Source organism: Vigna unguiculata, chromosome 7 (assembly GCF_004118075.2).
Source record: "Vigna unguiculata cultivar IT97K-499-35 chromosome 7, ASM411807v1, whole genome shotgun sequence".
Taxonomy (NCBI): Eukaryota; Viridiplantae; Streptophyta; class Magnoliopsida; order Fabales; family Fabaceae; genus Vigna; species Vigna unguiculata.
In genome coordinates, this window is record NC_040285.1 from 31,305,303 (window position 1) to 31,324,858 (window position 19,556).

Here is a 19,556-nt window from a genome sequence, read left to right on the forward strand (position 1 = left end):
AAAAATTTGCCCACATTTAACGACCACCCGTTTCTTAAATAGAATTATCTCCGAAGAAAAATACTTCTGACAAACCGGAAAAAATATAAGTAACTACATTATTATACTTTCTGGTAGAATTTATCTGCTTTCAGCAAAAAAAAGTTATTCATTTACACTTTTGTTTGTCTCTAAATGTCATTTTGCAGATTCATAAAATAGAAGGTGAAATTTACTGTGTCAGAGGCTAACATGATTGGTGCTTATAAGTTCAAAAACAAATACAAGAGTTTGCAATAACGTAGTCCATATGCTCAAACAGCCAATATCCACAACAGTCATTTTCATTTGTACACTTTGGAAGGGTATGTTGATTCAGTTCAGATATTGAACAATGACCAAAAACTAGATACAATTGAAGACTTTCAGACAGTATGGAAAAGCATAATGCTACTTATCTATTCTAAAAAAAACTTCAAATGTCTTTTCTTACTCTTTCACTTTTTGTTTGTGTTTATTCTGTTCATGTATAGTATCTGTGGTACTTACTTATCTCTTCTGGAAATTAAGAACCTTGATACCATATGCAAAAACAAGAAGAAACAATGTGACAAAAGCAATAAGAGCCACAACAACAACTCCAAGGAAGTCATAGTCATAGCCGAATTCTTGTAGAAGGTGTGCTTTTACTGACACAGATTTTGATCCAGGTACCACAATATTATTAGTTTTGTCTCCCACCTGGGAAGTCACTAGGCCATATAAACTCCATGCAGTTGGACATCCCCAGTAATACCACCTCCACCATATTGGAATTTTCTGCAAAAACATGTGAAGCAGATAGTTTTAGTTTCTGTAAGCTGTTATGGAAGTTCTTGTGATTCAGTACAAATAAAATATCAATCAAGTTTCTAAAATTAGCACAACCAATACCATGTCTCTCATTCAGTTTCTTCATAAGTTGGGTGAGAAGTTTATCCAAGCTGACTTTTAAGAATAGATTGCAAAAGGGTTTCAATTTCAACTAGTACATTTTTAAAGTATCATGTTTGAACTACATTTAATGCAGGCCAGTGAACAGTTTATTTAGTTATTGTTTGGTATACTTACCGATTTTGGGATAATGAAGCCTGAGAATACGTTCCAAAACACCAGAAAGAAGGCCATAACAATTGCAGCAATTTGAGGGTTTGGTGTTAGAGCTGCAGTCATCATGCCATAAAGAGTGAAGTAGACAAAGGAAATGAACATAAAGAAGTAGAACCACAAGAACTTATCAACTTGCCAAAGGAACCCCATCATTGAGAAAAGGATAAGACTAAATGTAAATGTCTGTATTGCAACATATATACATTCCACTGCCACCTGCACCACAATGTTCATAGATATCATAAATTTGCTCAGTCATTGAGAATTAGTACACGCACATAAACTATCAATTGTTTTTGTCTTGTTTTTCTGTGAAATGATAGCTGCATTTACCTGACCAATTGCATAAGGTAAAGCTGAGTACAATCCAGCAGCCTTTTCACGGTATAAGACTGTTCTTTCTATTGCAACTATGGGTTGAACGCTAGTGGTGTTGGACCCTCCAAGAAAGAAAACAGCAGTGAAGACAGCTCCCATTAGATTCATTAGATCTTGCTCCGTATCTCTGCAGAAAATGCATTTTATCCTCACTTTAGTCACCTTTCATGATCGAGAAAATAGACATGGTATTTTCCTTTTGAGGAATGTTCTATCAGTATCATTTGATCTCACTTGATTCATGGGTTATCCTATCAAAAGTTAATCCATTTTTTCTGTAAGCACAATACATAGCAGAACATATATGGACTTACATTTTCTTTCCCTTTTTCCAGAAAACGAGTCCAAAAATAACACCTATAGTTGTTGACATGAAGAGCCGGATTGCATTATACTGTGGATTCCTCCAGTAGGACAAGTTCTGTTTCCAGAAGCAAGCTATACATTGAGTAATGAAGGACTGAGAGTATTTATTAGGGAAATCAAGTTCCTTTGTTCCCTCTGCAGGTGTGCTTAGCTCTTTAATGAGTTCTTGATTCCTCCTGCAAATAGTTGATGTCAGAAATGAAAAGAGAAGACCATGAATGGTTTCAGATTAAGAAAAGTGAAACAGTTGACACTTGTGAGATTTGCACTCACAACTATATAAGTCAACCCCACAAAACAGGTTTGTAAAGTGAGGTTTGCACCCATATATATATATATATATATATATATATATATATATATATATATATATATTTTTTTAAATTGGTCTTTTCTCTAGTCGATGTGAAATTTCCAACACACTTCCTCACGTCGAGAAATATATGCCCCGAGCGAAAGACTTGACATTACTGGTTGGTCTGATAGCAGGTGAAATCATATGTCCAACAAAAACAAATTTCACTAGCTCTAACTCATAACTCTGATACCATATTAAAAGTTGGACATTAAGCCTAATTCAATCTCATAAAATCGGTTTATAAGATGAGATTTAGGGTTTAGGGTTTAGCCTAATTTAAATTACCCTTATCTCTACAACTTCCCACAAATACAACTTCAATTAATACTTAACTGATACAATTCTGACTTCTTGTACAGTTCTGCAAAGTCTACACCGAGCTGAGTCTCAACTGCTGGAGAACTGATCTCTAAAGCCCAAGTTGCAGGATTATAACCTTCTTTGATTTTAGGAACTCCAGGAATAGCCTGCAAATAGTATACGAGATTATTTACTCTGAGAATGTATACATTTTGCTGTGTAGAAGTCATACTCACCTCAAAGTACTCTATAAGCTTCTGAGATTGTTGACCTAAGGGACCATTATATATGAGTTGTCCTCCTCTCTTCATCAGAAGTAGCTGAAGAGAAGGTTAAGTTGAGATAGCAACGAGTCTTATAATTAACATAGAAATAATAATTTCATCTTCTAAATATTTGGAAGTTGTACCTCATCGAAAGCTTCGAATAAGTCAATGCTTGGTTGATGAATTGTGCAGACGATAGTTCTACCTGTATCCGCTGTATTTCTGACAGTACGCATGACAATTGCTGCAGCTCTAGCATCAAGACCAGAGGTTGGCTCGTCCATAAAGATGATGGAAGGATTGGCAACTAATTCTACAGCAATGGTGAGTCTCTTTCTTTGTTCAGTTGATAAACCATCAACCCCAGGAAGACCTACTAGAAAATTTCTCACTGGATGCAGCTCAACCAGGTTCATAACTTCTTCCGCAAACATCTGCGAGAACAGAAATTGTTTAAGAATAATTCTTTGTAACAGTTGCTTCAACGAAGAATAATCATGAGAGTTGATTTGAACAAACACACCTTCCTTGTTTTACTGTCGACCTCCTTGCCAAGACGCAACCAAGCAGAAAACAGAACAGATTCGTACACTGTGATATTTGGAGAATGGATATCATTCTGTTCACAATATCCACTAACCCGAGCAAAAGTTGATTGCTTTTTTGGGTAACCAGATATATTGATGCTTCCTTCAATGTAACCACCAGTTTTTCTTCCAGCTAGAACATCCATCAATGTGGTTTTTCCAGCACCAGTTACACCTACTAATGCTGTTAGTACTCCAGGCCTGAAAGCACCACTGACATCTCTTAGTAGTTGAAGTCGACTCCCTTCAATTCCATGTTTTTCCATTTCCTGATACGAAAAACACTGTTAAAATGTTGCACATTGGAAGATTAACACAATTGTAGAAGTAGTTAATCAGCAAAGATATTTGTCAAAAGTAGGAAAAGGAAGTAGTGAGAAACAATGCTGAAGCAAATGACAGTTAGAGATGATTAATTTTGGCTAGAGTGTGTAGAATTTACCGTAGGCATATTGATGTAGTAATTCACGTGATCAAAGGCAAGTGATAGAGGCCTAAAGGGTAACACCATTCCCCGCTTGGTTGTTAAAGTGTCTTCTTCAGGAGTTGAATTCTCTCGGCTGTTTTTTTCTGCCATATCAATATATCTAACCATTTAGTTTGTTTTGTATTGATAAGAAATACATTTGGTGTAAATAAAAATTGAGTATGAAATTGAAGTGAAAACATGACAAAATCCTAGCTGAGCTCAGATAGAAAATTCATTTCAAACCATGCTGGGCAAAGTGCACATAGTGATGAAAGTGATAAATCCAAGTAACTTGGTGGTTTTGAACATTGCAGCAAGAAAGTTTAGGTACCATTTGGTTTAGAAAATACTTTTTTATTTTCACTTTGTTTCCTGATTTTTAAAGTTTATACAGAAAAAAATTGAAAACAGAAAGTAAAAAGGAAAACAATAAAAGGTTATTTAACAGGAAACGAAACAGAAACTGAAACTATAAAACATTCTCTCAAATTTTACAATATATCATGATAAGAAAGAAAAAGGTAAAAGATTTAGTTCTTCCAAATGATTTACCAGCTGAAATGGAACTCCTTTCTGCAGTTTCCTTTTTCTCGATTTGCTCCTCTATAATAATAGATTTAGAATCTCCATATGCTGGTATTCAAGATGTTGTTAGAGACAGTTTTATGGCAGTATGAGAAACAAGCAGCAGTAGAGAACTTACGATTCAGAAACGTCAAAGCAATTATAAAACAAATGTTGAAAAGCAGAGAAAAGCCTAGGAGAGCACCGATACAAATCCAGTACCAATATTCTTCAGTATACATGCTTCTAACCTTGAGAAGGGCCTCCCCAACTGTACGCCCAGGAATTCTTCTGTCCCTGTTTGGCTGGAAAGTAGATAAATGAATGCAGTTTTCAAAGAAAATGAAAAAGAGAAAAATTATCCACATGTTAAAGATCTTACAGCACTCCATCTTGGGTCAAGGAATTCATTGATAGCAATGGCGTTCTGACCATACATCATAGGAGAAGCATAATAGCCCCATTGCATCCAGGGTTCAAGGTCATCTGTAAAGGAAATTATTCAAGTTACATGAACCATTCTTCTTTCCACAGTTACTTGAGTAGAGAACGCAGAAGAATAATGAGGCTCACCTTTGGCAATGATGAACCCACCAAGAACATAAACAAGTAGCAGTACAAAGAAACCAAACGTGTTTGCCACAACCAGTGTTCTCCCAAGAGCAGCAATGAATCGGAACAGTGAGATACCCATTTGATGGACGCAGACAAATGCTAAGAACTGACCAAAAAATCTGCAATAATTGATGTAGCTTAGATTTTTCTAAAACACAGATAGATAACAAATCATAAACTTCTGGAAAGGTTGATTCTTTTACATGAATTAGCATATTTTCATACCTACTTGCAGCTGGAGCATACCCTACGGTGTAGTAAGTAAGGACAACCCATAAACCGGACTCTACAATAGAGAGAGGAATTCGAAAGATCCATATGGGAAGTGCAAAAGCCCATGCTGGATAAAACAGTGAATCTCTTTGCTTGAAGAAAACGGGAAGTCTAAAAATAGTCATGGCAAGTTCAGCCATTCCATTGAACATTATGTTTGTGAGGCTAAAGAACAGTGCACCATAATATTTTACCCCATCCTCAAGGTGACCACTTTTCATTTGTGTCCTAAAAAACACCGTCATAGTAATCAAAGACATGATCGTAATCTGAGTGGTTTTAAATATGTATAGAAAAGCACTGCGCTTCATCAGTAGCCACTCTCTTGCAAAACACGCCTTCAAGAGTTCTAGTTTTGAGAGTCCATATTTATCTTTAACCAACGCAGCAGGGTGAGTTTTGGCTCGGTCATAAGGAACCTGAAGTTCTTGGGAAAGTTGTTGGCCAATGGCGAAATTGTTGAAGTGAGCTACGAACTCAGGAACGCTGACATAATGGTAAGGCTTGTCCCTTGCGAACCAGTATTGTTCTTGGTCCTTTCTGGAAGTAACTTCCTGTAAGAAATCTGCAACACCTTTTCTTTCGGGGCATTTGAAGCCTACACTCTCGAAAAAGTTGAGAACACTCTCGCGTGGACCTTGGTAGACAATGTGGCCTTCTGAAAGCAAGATTATGTCATCAAAAAGGTTAAATGTTTCTGGTGCAGGCTGTAAAAGAGATATTATCATTGTTACATCCATGACATGCACTAGCTGCTTCAAGAACTTCACAATTTGGAAGGTTGTGGAACTATCCAAACCAGTTGAAATCTCATCCATTAAGAACACTTTTGCAGGTCCCACCAACATCTCACCTGCATAAAACAGGAGATTTTGGAATGGAAAGAAGTAATTGAAGGAGACTATCATCTTCTCTTGAGTAAGATAAAATTTTCTTATTATTTTTTGGTTTAATTACTTTTTTGAAATAGTAATTAAACCTAATTTTCATACCAGTAGTTAACCTCTTTTTTTCTCCACCAGATATTCCCCTCCTCATCTCATCTCCCACCAAAGTATCAGCACATATTTCCAATCCAAGAACCTGAGTTCATTGTCTTTGATATGTCAGATGGCAAGAAACCTGATAAATATAGCGACCGAAAGCACAGTGATGAAATAGAAACAGAGGAACCAAACCTTGAGAACATAATCTGTAATGAGACTAGTTTCTTGACCTTCCACTGCTGTGGCTTTCATGAAGGCATCTATCTCTGGATCTGGTTTAAGTCCAGCTTGTTTTTCTCGCTTTATCAATTCTACTAGTAGTTCATGCCGTGTTCCAACTCCCAAGCAGCGTCCAGAAAAATCCAGCGTTTCTCTTACTGTCATCTCTCCGTGATGAACATTGTGCTGACTAATATAAGCACATGTTCTTTGAGGAACAAATTCTGATAACTCATGACCACAGTAAGTGACTCTTCCAGAAACCTGTTGATGAATAAATTTGATGATGCATTGTCAAAACTCCCATTTTATTGGTTATTTTTTCTTGACTTCTTTATCTATGATCCTTAGGTGAGAAGTAGAATCTATAATCACAATTCTGGGATACCAATCATGTTCATCGTGTAAGAAATAATGCACAACTGAGATATATATAGAAGAATTAGCACACAAATTTAACAATGAAATCCTTAAAAACAAGACAAGGCAATGTCCAGTTTATTAATGATGGAGCAAGAGGATGGCCAACCCTTAAATCCCTGTCCAGTTTCCCAGCAAGTGCTTGCAACAGTGTAGTTTTTCCTGATCTTGGGGGCCCCAAAAGCAAGGTCAATCTGGAGAGTGTTTGAGAAAGTTTATATACAGATAAAGAATAAAAAATAACAATAAGAAGTTAGCAACATAGTTTGTTTGTGCATTTTTCTAAAAGCATTTCTTTGATTTGAAACAGAAAGAGGCACCTTTCCCTGTAGAAAATAGTTTTGTGCAGATTTCAACAGGATCAACAACAACAAAAACCCTTTTTTCTTTTGTTTTTTCTCATTTGACATAAGGTGAGGTTCAATTGAGAGACTAAGATCCTCCCACTAAAGAACAATTTTTAAGGCTACATTTCCAATTTATAGTCCTTTTTAAGTTAGAGAAAATGTACTCTGCAACACCGATTTAACTTGTGTGAAGTACCTTGCAGGCTTGACAATTCCACTGACACCTTGGAGTATCTTGATAACTGTTTTCTTTGATGGAAGAAGATTAACTGATCCAAGAATTCTCTGTTTGCCACAAACCAAGAAGAAGAAAATATCATTGGACAAATGCTTCAAAAGACTTCAAATCAAATAACTAAGTTTAATGGACTTCAAACAAGAATGTTGAGGTTGATAGCTGGTTGGTGATATAAATAATTTACCTTATACAAAACTAGAAAATAAACGTTTAATGAAATTATCTTCAAGTTTATACACATTTTAATTTTTTTTTTTTTTAAGTTAACTTAGTTTTTTCTTCTAAGCTTTCCTTAAAAGAAAATATTTTTTCTTAAGAGACCCACACTGTTATTTCAGTATCTCAAAATATATTTTTTTTAAAATTTGTTTGTGATAATATATAGGTAACCCCATTGGCAATGCAAAAATTTTCTATTAATTTTTTCTTATAATACGTAATTTATCTCTTATATAACTAAATCTATTTTTGTGTAGAAAATAAAATGCTCAAATATAAAAATATTCACATAATAAATATATAACTGACTTCTAGAGTTTAATAAACCTGCGCATTAAATTTTTATTGTCAATTTATCAGAACTTTTTCTGAGACATGACCTTTAAGAAAGTTAATATAAAAAACCATATAAAATGTTGTACACATTAAATGTAATTGGGTAGCAATCATAAGCGGGAAAAAATATTCTTGAATTTATTTTCTTACTTTGCTATTAGCAGTTAAAATCTTTACTTCTGGATATAACATAAACAAATCTGTAAAAAAAAAATATTTTGCACAAAATTAAAGTTTCTTTTTTGATATTATTTTTGTGTTGCCCATATTTTGTGATCATATTTGTCTGGTGTGTATTAAATAAAGCTTGAATACAGGTAGGTGTTACATGAGAATGGGTCCTATTGAAGGAGAGTTCAAGATCAAAGTTAGGAACATGTAATGTTCAACTATTTAAAACTATACACACCCAACCCAACAACAGAAAATATTATTTCTCAACTACTTTTTCTTATTCTTCCTATTTTCTTTCTCCAGAAGAAAATATATGTTAAAGGGGAAAAAGAAATGTGAAAAAATAATATTTTTAGTTAGAGATTTAAATTACAATATCATATCATATGCACTATTTAATAAAGATGTTGATTGTGAGTTATATTAAATAAAATTATTATTTATTAGATGATTACTGGTAATAACACGTAACACCCAACACTCTTAAGTCTCATTTAAAGTTTTTATTATTTTATTTTTTGGCATAAACATTCGTACCCATCCAAATATGTAAGTACTATCACTTTTGTTTCTTGATTTTCTAAAATAGTCAAAACATTTTATTTAGTCTTACGTTTACTTAGACAGCAAGATTTTTATATTTAATATTTCTTAATTGAAAGAATTTGTTTATTGGAAATTTATTTATATAAAAAAATATTCATTCTGTATAATTTTCAAATTAAAAGATAGTGGATGAAGAAAAAGAAACAAATTCCTTAAATTTGTAAAAATATAATAATTTAATTGAAAAAATTAAAGATTATATTTTTTTTTCAGTTTGATTCGTGTCAAAAATGTTTTTTTAATATTTTAAAACTTCTGTTAGATATTATTATGTGTCAAAATTAATGAATTTTAAGCATTATATTATCATATTTTTAAATAAAAAGTTTAATGTTTTACTTCATTGTCTTTAAATAGAAAATTTATTAGAATTTTCCTAACTTAAAACCATTATTTGTTAGTTGATGAAATTTGTGTAACGATTTTATGAGTTAATAAAAAAATTGAAAAGAAAGTATTTACTGAAAAGATATTTGTTATGCGATATCAAAGAATTACATATATTTTTCAAAGAAATTTAAATTTCAGTTCATTATAATGTTATCACACTAACACTTTGTTTGACAGAGAGAAGAGAAAATTATCAATAAATATAAATAGAAATAAAAGAGATTGACGAAAATAAGTGAAAAACGTGTTTAAAAAAAAATAGAAATAAGAAAAACAATTAAAAAATAGAATAAAAAAGTACTGATAGGTCACACCACTTTTAAATTTATTAAACCTACCTCCATCAGTTATTCCTATTTATTTCTATTTTCACCCATTTATTCATTTCTCGTCACCTATCAAAAAAGAACCTCTCTTTTGATATATTTAAAATAACATCTTGACCCTTAATACTAACTTTTATTATGATGAAATTTCAGCTTTAATTTAAAACAATTAATATTAAATTTATGTGTCAGATGAAAAAAAAAACTTCTTCAGAAGTGAACAACATCAACTCATCTCATGTCCCCTTTGATGAGAAACGTAATATTTTTTGGCTACAAAATTGGAACATTATCTTTTAATGACATGACTCTAGCAAGGGCATTTGTTGCAAATCATTAGCTAAGAGAAAAGAAAAACCAAACACAACTTTATCAGTTTCTTCTCAGAACCAATAATTCAAATCTATAATGCTTGCCCACATGGTCTTTCACGACAAAATGCTTTGCACTAGATATTATTAAGAACATGTCTTGCTTTTGTTGGAATTAATTAATTTTATTAGTGATTCATTTAAAATTAAAAATATTATAATTGATGTGATTTAATTAAATTTAAAAATTTGCTGGTTATTATTATAGAAAATGACAATAAAATAAAATAAAAAAAAGTAAAAACTAATTTAATGGATGTTGGTTTATAAAAAGGTTGAGGTTCTGTTTCTGGTCATAAGTTTTTTTTCACAGTAACATATAGAAAACATGTGAGAAGAGAAAAGAAAGATAAAAAGATAGATTGGAAAACTATAGTTGAAGAGCACACAAAATTACAAATTGAAAAACGTATATTCACATGATCTCTTATGAATCAAGGTTAATGCTCTATTATGTTTTATAATTTGATAATCCTAAATCTTAAAGATCAAATTTTACAGCTTTTGCTTATGTTCTTTCTTGTAAAAAAAAATAAAAAATGAAGAGTGCTAAAAAGTTTTTTGTTCTTTTAAGTAAATAGCATTAGAAAGAAGGTATTATTATATGATCACACTTTATTACTATCAGTGACCTATCTAATGAATGCTCTAAACATGTCAAAGTGAGCCAACCAGACTCACACGGGTTAGCTCACCACGAGCCGGGTTGAAAATGAGTGAACCCAACCCGGCTCACTTTCTGGTGAGCCAGAAATTTTGTAACCCGGCTCAATCCACCACGGGTTGCTGGGTTAAGTGGGTTGGCTCACCAACCCACCTAAAAATTATTATTTTTTTTTAGTATTCAAATATTTAAATAAATTTTTAAGTAACCCCTGAGATAACAATCATAGTAAAATCAAAAATCAATGTTTTGATCATGCTCACCACCAATATATGAAGAATTATTTCCAAGAAAATATTCATTAGTCTAAGAAAGCATGACTAATATTACAAATTTTCTGTCATGCTATTCAACAAAATATAAATAAAAAAACTATACATTTTTTTCATGCTAATTTAGAAAAAATTGTTTATAAGACGGTTACTTGAGTAATTTACTATAAAGATTATAGTTAATGATTAAAGTAACAACATATATATATATATATATATATATATATATATATATAACTTGACAATCAAATTAATTAAACATTCAAACTATTCAAATATAATTAAACAACATTCTAGCATTTAAAAATATTAAATTGTAAACAAATATAAAAGTAGTAAATAATTATTAAAAAAATTAAAAAAAATTAAAAAAATTAAAAAAAAAATTAAAAAAATTAAAAAAAATTAAAAAAGTTGTAAAAAAATGTTGGTTGGTTAAGTGGGCCAACCCACCATCAACCCGGCTCGAATCCGTTTAACCCGTGGGTTAAGTGAGCCGGGTTGGGTTCAACCCACTTTTTAAAAAGTTGAATTTTTCTCAACCCAACCCGACTCAAACCCGTGATGAATCAGGTTGGCTCACGGGTTGAAATCCATTTTCACATCTCTAGAATGCTCTCATAATAGATTTTTACTGTCTAAAAAATTAATGTTCTTTTTTATGAATTCTTGAACGTATGATATTGGTTTTAAAATCTAATTAGTATTTTATTCCTCTAAATAGTATTAAAATATTTTTAATATGTTAAATGGTTTTCTTAATCAGTCTTAATGACGTATGTTAAGAAAATAAAAATGAAACAAAAATTTGATGCTATGTGATTTTATTGTAAGACAACTTTCAGAAAAGAGTAAAATCATGTCAATTAGTTTATTTTTTTGTATGTGATGTCAAATTTGACAGTGAGTTTAATCATTCTCGGAAGAAAAAAAAAGTTTGTTAAAAACAAAGTATATCAAAGCATTTTTCAGTATTTTATGACAGTATTATACCAGCATATTGATAATTGATAAAAACATTAAAATTAAATTAAACATTATCCAAAATTATTTGTAAATTTTGTTCATTAATTCTTTATTCTAATGCTTTTATCTTAAGATTTATTAACTATATTATCCAACGTCACAACTATTGGTTGAATTAAAAGATTAGAAATCATATAAAAATGTATTAAAAAGTTTTTGTTTAAATTCATTTTACCTCTTAACTATGCTTTTTTTTTTTACTTTTACCATTGAATTGTTTCTTTGTACATAATATTATTATTATTATTATTATATTTTAAAAAAATTCACACATTTTACTTATATATTAAATATATAATAAGGTATTTACATATTTCGAAAAATAACTTTGCTTTATCACTTTTTTTTTAAATGATGTCGTTGTATAAATTAAAATAGTATGATGATAAAATGTCTAAACATTGAAATTTTCGTAATAAAATGTATTGAAAACTCATAATAAAATTGAAAAGCTTGGATAGAAAATATTTCAAATTGATAACAATTGAGTAATAAAATGTATAACTGAACCGAAATTACAAAGAATAAGTTTTCAAGTATCTCAATAAAAAAATATTTTTTGTTATGAATTAATGATTGTCCATTGATTTGATACATTTACTCATATGATTCATTACTCTTTATGATAAATATTTGTATTAACTAAGTTGATTTGTTTCTTTTATGGATTACATATTGTATCTATAAATAGGACTCTTCCTATCAATAATAATAGATAGATGAGTTGCTCCCTATTCTCTATTCTCTATTGTTTCTTCTATTATCTATTATTCTCTCTATTATTCACTTTATTTCATAACACGTTATCAACACGATGCTCCAACCAATTGAGGACTAGTGAAAGTTTTTTCTCTATAACGACAGTGTTATGCGTGTCTCAATCCAGGCTCTTTCTAATCCTTTCTCAAATTATAATTTTACCTTATATTCTTCCTCTTGTGATAAGAATTATTTAACTTTATCAATTTTCATCTTCGTCTTATTATTTTTATTTTTATTTTGACGGTGATTATTATTATTATTATTAATATAATTATTTTATTTTATGTGCTAGTTCTAAACACACGAAATGTTGCAAAATTTGGATTTGTGACCCTTGATAGGAAGAATTCCTTATATTGGATTTTAACTGTTGGAATATATTTAGATGCAATGGATATTAGGATACCATTAAATAAAGAAATAAAGCATCTAAGCAACATGACAAAAATATTGTGAAAAGAGATTTCACAAATATTGTGAATTTATTTCATGCCTATGTATGGCTGGCTGGACAAAGCAATAAAGCTTTTGATGAAAAATCATGAAATCCGCCTAATATGCTCCATTCCCAGAAGTGAATGCAGCAATCAATATTATGAATTTCTTTCATGCCTTTGTATGGCTGAACAAAGCAATGAACTTTTGATAAAAAATCATGAAACCTGTCCAAATTGGTTCTGCTCCATTTCCAGAAGTGAATGCAGCAACATTTTATTTATATTTTCATGATCGATCATGATCTTGATTTTGGACATGGTTATAAAGAAAATTTCAAAGACACATTTTGTCACCAGAAGTGGCACGATAATGTGAAAAAAAAGGAAAAGGAAGATGTGAAAATATTGACAAAAAGATGAAGGTATATATTATCATTACGATGGTAAAGGCCATTTGAGTTGTACTTATTGTACACCAGAGCATCTTACAAATAATGAGAAGAACATAGAAACACACTTTGCTTATGAAGATGGTGATTCTGATTATGGCCATATGGATGCTACTCATCTTAATATTGTTATTTTCTTTGCTAAAACAAATGAAAGCATTGATCACCTAATTGATTATGAGAGTGTTGAAAAAAAAAATCTCATATTGATATTTACGTTTATATGAAAAACGAATGTTTTGCACTAGTACCAAAAGATATGTGTCTTATTGATAGTGCAACAACTTATACAATTCTCAAGAGTAATAAATTTTTCTCTTGTTTGATAATGTGAGACATCGATGTTAGTATTATTTATAGTACTACAAATATATTTGAAGACTCTAAAAGAGCTACTATACTTCTACCAAGAAGTTGAATAGAAACTTATTAAGTTTCAATGATATTTGTCTAAATGGATATTATATTGAGACAAACAATGAAAAAGATATGAAATATCTTTATATCTCTATGATTGAGTTGAAAAAGAAAGTGTATTGGAGAAATTATCAACATTCTCTTATAGTTTGTACTACAAGTTTATTAGTACAATTTAAATGCATGTCATGGTAAACCAGAAGTTTACAAATCAAAATGATTGTCTTGTTTGACATGATCAGTTATTATGATGCGAAAAAAAAAAGGGTTGAAAAACTCATGTGAACACGTTTGAAGCGTGGTAGACCTATTGGTTCCAAAGATAAAAACTCTTGAATGAGAAAGGGGGCTAATATGCAAAATAACCTAATCGAAAAGGTTGAAATCCCAAAAGATTCATTTGACATAATTAATGGTTCGGTTCCAAAAGAACCTCAGGTACCTGAAATGGTTGAAAATGATGAGATCTCAATAAATTATGTCATGAATCATATAATATGGAACCAAAAGGAAGTTAACATTGACGAAACTTTTACTTATAACATAGCGATGAATGCTATGAATGACAATGAGGATCAATAAACAATGATCATTGAAGATTGTCGGCAAAGAAAAGATTGGCCAAAATGAAAATATGCAAAGAAGCATAATTATATTTGTTTGCTAAACGAAAGGTTTTTGGACGTATAGTTCACACTCCTGAAGTTGTGAAACCCATTGGGTACATATGGATTTTTGCGCAAAAATCAAATTAAAAATGATGAAATTGTTAGATACAAAGCATAATTGGTTGCTCAAGGTTATTCACAAAACCTTGTATTGATTAGTGAAAAAACATGTTCACTAGTATTGGATGCAACAACATTGCAATATTCGATTATCCTAGTTGCACAACAAGGTTTGCATTTACATCTAATGGATGATGTTATAACCTATTCGTACGGTTCTTTTGAGAATTATATTTATATGAAAATCCCTGAAGGATTTTATTTGCCCAACAAGACAAATTCTAAAAAGGGTTATTCAATAAAATTGAACATGCTCTTTTATTGATTAAAGCAAGGATGTGTGTGGTATAACCATCTTATTGAGTTCTTATTAAAATAAGGATATGGAAATGATCCTTTTTGTCTTTGTATTTATATGAAAATATTAGAAAATCAATTTTTCATAATTATTGTTTATGTAGATGACATAAACATCGTTGAAACTACTAATGAGCTCACAAGGCAATTGAAAGAATTTGAGATGAATGATCTTTGAAGGGCAAAGTCTTGTTTGAAATTAGAAATTGAGTATTTAAATAAAAGTATTTTTATACATCACGAGGCTTATATGATTAAGGTGCTTAAAATGTTCTAAATGGACAAGTCATGTCCATTATGCACTCCAATAGTTGTGAGGTCGTTAGATGTTGATAAAGACTATTCTTAGACCTCAAGAAAATGATGAAGATCTTCTTGGTCTAGAAGCACCATATCTTAGTGTCATAGAAACACTAATGTATCTTGCGAATTATACTCGATCTAATATTGCATTTGCTATAAATTTGTTAAGCAAGATATAATTCTTCAACTACAAGAAGAAAATGGTTTGGAGTAAAACATATACTTCGTTACTTTAAGGGTACTACGAATATGACCTTATTCCATCCAAATGATTCAGATTCAGACCAATGGGTTATGGATATGCATGTTATTTTACATATTCTTACAATGTCACAATGGTTGATCACAAACAAGATGTTTGTTCACATGTGGTAGCACAATGGTTTCATGAAGGTATATGAAACAAATCATAGTAGCAACATCGTCTAATCATACAAAATTACGAGGAAAGTTGTGAATATGTTTGGTTAAGGTTTATAATTCAACATGTGCAAGAAACTTGTGACTATCCCCGAGAAAGATGGAATCAACAACCATATATGAAGACAATAGTGTATTGTTCAATTGAAAGGATGATATAGATATCCAAAAATTCGTTCATCTGAAAATATGACAAGTCTATTTGTAAAGTTTTTGCCAAGAAAAACTTTTGAGCAAATGACTCACAAATTTGGACTCTGTCACCTTAATGATGTAAGTTTACATGAGGGGGAGAAATAGAATATGTGATGAACAATATTGTATTAAAGAATACAGAATGTTGTACTCTTTTTCCTTCACTAGGTTTTTTATCCCAATGGATTTTTCCTAGTAAGGTTTTAACGAGGCACATTCTTTATCAATGTACACTCAAGGGGGAGTGTTATGAATTAATGATTGTCCATTGATTTGATACATTTACTCATATGATTCATTACTCTTTATGATAAATATTTGTATTAACTAAGTTGATTTGTTTCTTTTATGGATTACATATTGTATCTATAAATAGGACTCTTCCTATCAATAATAATAGATAGATGAGTTGCTCCCTATTCTCTATTCTCTATTGTTTCTTCTATTATCTATTATTCTCTCTATTATTCACTTTATTTCATAACATTTTTAACTTTATAACCATGTTATATAATAACATTATAGGAACACCGGTTAGAATTTGTGTTGACTTTAATGTCAGTAATTGAGAAACATTAAGTACACATTATTAAATGTTATAATTACTCCCTTGTTTCTATATTGTTTATCACTTTAAGAATTTTAATTTATTTAAAAGATTTATTACAAACAAAAAATAGACCAAAAACATTAATTGATTTTATTGAAATCGCTGTTTATTTATTTCAAGAATTTAACTCATAAATATTTAACTAATTTGTAACTATATTCTGTCTCTTTTAATAAAATATTTGAGTTAAAAAATTACTATAGTAATTTGTATACTTAATATAAAAAAATGCACATTTTTATTAGGAATATTATTTTCTGTATTAGGAATATTATTGTCTTTATTTCACTATTTATTTTGTTAGTTTTAATTGTTCTTAAAATGTCAAAAATTACACATTCTTATTAGGAATATTATTTTCTTTATTTCATAAACTTAATTCTGTGATATTAATAGAAAAATATATTAAAATTAATTTTTCAGTAAGTTATTAATATATTTTAAATTCTTCAATTTGAGTTAATATCATATAGAGTAATGGATTAGCTAAATTGGAAGTGGGTTAGCCTGACCTAATTTGAAATGTTTTTTCTTAATTATATATTTTATGATTCGACTTGCTCCATATGCTATAGTTCATTTACTTCTAATCTATATTTAATAAATTTAAAAGTAATGGGATAAAATAAGTTGGATTCTATTGAAGTATGTTATTTAGTTTGGTTACACGCATTTAATATGTTGTATTTCTTCAAATTAGTCGGATTTATGTCAGTTTTTTTTCAAAATCCAAGTCAGTTTATCCAACGTTGACTGATCTATCATGTATTTTTAACAACCCTAGTTTAAAAAAAAAAACATTTTTAACATATATTTATCTGTGAATCCCTCAATATTTACCATTAACTGGTGAAGCAATCTATTTGTAGAAAATGAAGAGACAACATAAAACAGAATTTGTTATTACGTAGGATGTACTATTTTTCTTTAATATGTAGCCATGTGGATGGTTTTTAGTTAGCATCAAAACCAGAAAGAGAGAAATTAGAGAAGAAGGGAAGAAAGAAACATATACCTCCATCGCATTCATGGTGGAGTTCACCAGGGTTGGCAGTGCTCTGCTTCCATTAAATGCATCTCCTTCAACAAACAAATCTTCAAATCGAACTTCAACTTTTGGAATCTCTATCCCCACCCTGATCAACACAACAAATTTAACATCAAACTTAACAAATTAATGCGACATAATAGACAGTAAAAAAAGTGATTAAACAAACAAACACCATGGTATTATGTCGGTGGTGACATGATAAAGAAAATAAGAAGCTGACCTATCAATCCTCTCTCTCATGCGACGGAGGAACCTCTCGTTGTCTTGTTCAACGGTGGTTAGAATGGCACGGAGGAGTTTCTTCCTGTTCTGGAAACCTAGGTTGGATATATCAACCTCTTCATAATCGAACCTTCCACTCTCTTCTAAGACCCTTTTCACGAGGCTTTTCCTCAACCTTTCGAACGTTGGAAGGCGTTCTATGGCTGCCCACTTGAGTTCTTCTTCATCATCATCATGATCCACTCTTGTGCTTCTGTCAAAGACATCACCGCCATGGCCAGCGCCCCAGAGCTCAGAAACACCAGCAGAAACCCAGCTTCTTCTGCTTAAAGATCCTATGCTCATCCTCAAGCTGCTCGCAGACCTCACCAAATCATCTGCATCCACCGCTTCCTCCATCTCTGTGAGCTTTCAGCTATGGATAGAGTGAAAGCGATAGTTCTTGTGTGTGGGAAACCAAAGTGATGGGAAATTTTTTGTGAAGCCCCAAATCATTTATTTGTGAGTGAATTTTAAAGGCTTCCACTGGATTGCTTCAAACCAACCCTTTTGATGGTTCAGTTGCTATCAATGGCTCCCTTCACTTCAATTTACATCAACTTTTTTTTTTTTTTTCCTTCTTTTCGGATCCGTACTTATTTTCAAAATGAAGGTGTTTGTGGGGTCTTCGCTTTATATTCTTTTGTTCATTTTGTCAAGGGAAGTTTCCTTGAAAAATATATTTTCTATTTTCAAAGTTAGAAGAAGGAAGGAATTGTTTCTTATATAAACTATTTTAAATAAAAAAAATGTAGATGAGGATCAAATGATATTTTTTAATTAAAAATAAAACCAAAAAATATTTTTTGACTTCAAAATTATGTCTTCCACGTTGCTAATTATTAAAAATTATGCTTTTCGAGGTACAACACCCAGTTCTTTCTATACGAGTAATCTAATTAATAATTACTCGTATATAATTAAAAAATAATTAAGTTTTTAAATCTTTGATATATTTAAATATTTTCAAATAAAGTTTTAGTAATTTTTTTGTTTATTAAATAGTCTAAAAATATATATTTTTAATTCAATTTCATATAATTTTTTTCAATTAGATATGTAATTATTATTTAACCTCTTCTTCTTCTTTTGTTCATATGTTAAAATGTATGACATTTTATTACTTAATATAAAACGATACTAAGTAATGAAAGTCATTTTATATTAATAAGTTTTATATTAATTACAAAATTTTATATATTTTAATACATAAAATTAATAATTGTAAAATAAAATAAAAATCACACAATTCATTTAAAAAAATTAAAATATAAGACTTAAATTAAAAAGATATATATAAATTTTGATTATTCAATAAACTAAAAGAAAATAATAGAAAATGAATTATAAATATTTATATTTACAGTGAAAAAGTTTAAAATTTATTAACTAATAATCAAATATCAACATTTTTCAAATAAAAAATTAAAATATTATCATATGAATATAATCCTCACGTCTATTAAATAATTTTTGCACACAGTTCCATACATACAGATAGATCAGAAGTGGGTATTACTATTAGTAATTGGATGGAAAGTTTTTTTCAACGAAACTTCTTCAGTTTGTCCATACAAAGCTAAAACAAGTGGTCCTCAAACCTTATACGTGACTCGTTTCTATATTTTAAGATAGCATAATAATGTGATCAAACCACCATTTCGTCCT

General features: G+C 30.4%; 1 protein-coding gene across 1 annotated transcript; it reads right to left on the reverse strand.

Moving 5' to 3' along the window:
• Nucleotides 1–245: 245 nt before the first annotated feature.
• LOC114191881 (pleiotropic drug resistance protein 2-like) lies at nucleotides 246–18,466 on the reverse strand. The gene is made up of 20 exons (XM_028081326.1): nucleotides 17,848–18,466; nucleotides 17,592–17,712; nucleotides 7,473–7,561; nucleotides 7,039–7,123; nucleotides 6,483–6,773; nucleotides 6,297–6,387; nucleotides 5,257–6,157; nucleotides 4,990–5,150; nucleotides 4,799–4,902; nucleotides 4,556–4,721; nucleotides 4,405–4,485; nucleotides 3,826–3,953; nucleotides 3,320–3,652; nucleotides 2,940–3,230; nucleotides 2,767–2,850; nucleotides 2,564–2,697; nucleotides 1,821–2,048; nucleotides 1,462–1,633; nucleotides 1,090–1,344; nucleotides 246–798 (listed from the first exon to the last, which is right to left on the reverse strand). Exons 1-20 carry the CDS (start codon nucleotides 18,246–18,248, stop codon nucleotides 529–531), a joined length of 4,386 nt encoding a protein of 1,461 aa, XP_027937127.1. The 5' UTR covers nucleotides 18,249–18,466; the 3' UTR covers nucleotides 246–528.
• Between the last annotated feature and the right edge of the window lie 1,090 nt (nucleotides 18,467–19,556).

What these genes read in the sequence shown, in the direction of transcription:
- LOC114191881 (XM_028081326.1), bottom strand. Translation starts at nt 18,248, where the DNA reads ATGGAGGAAGCGGTGGATGCAGATGATTTGGTGAGGTCTGCGAGCAGC. An exon ending in TATTCGAAGCTTTCGATGAG is followed by an intron (nt 2,851 to 2,939) that starts GTACAACTTCCA and finishes CCTTCTCTTCAG; the next exon opens with CTACTTCTGATGAAGAGAGG. An exon ending in TACCTTATGCAATTGGTCAG is followed by an intron (nt 1,345 to 1,461) that starts GTAAATGCAGCT and finishes ATTGTGGTGCAG; the next exon opens with GTGGCAGTGGAATGTATATA.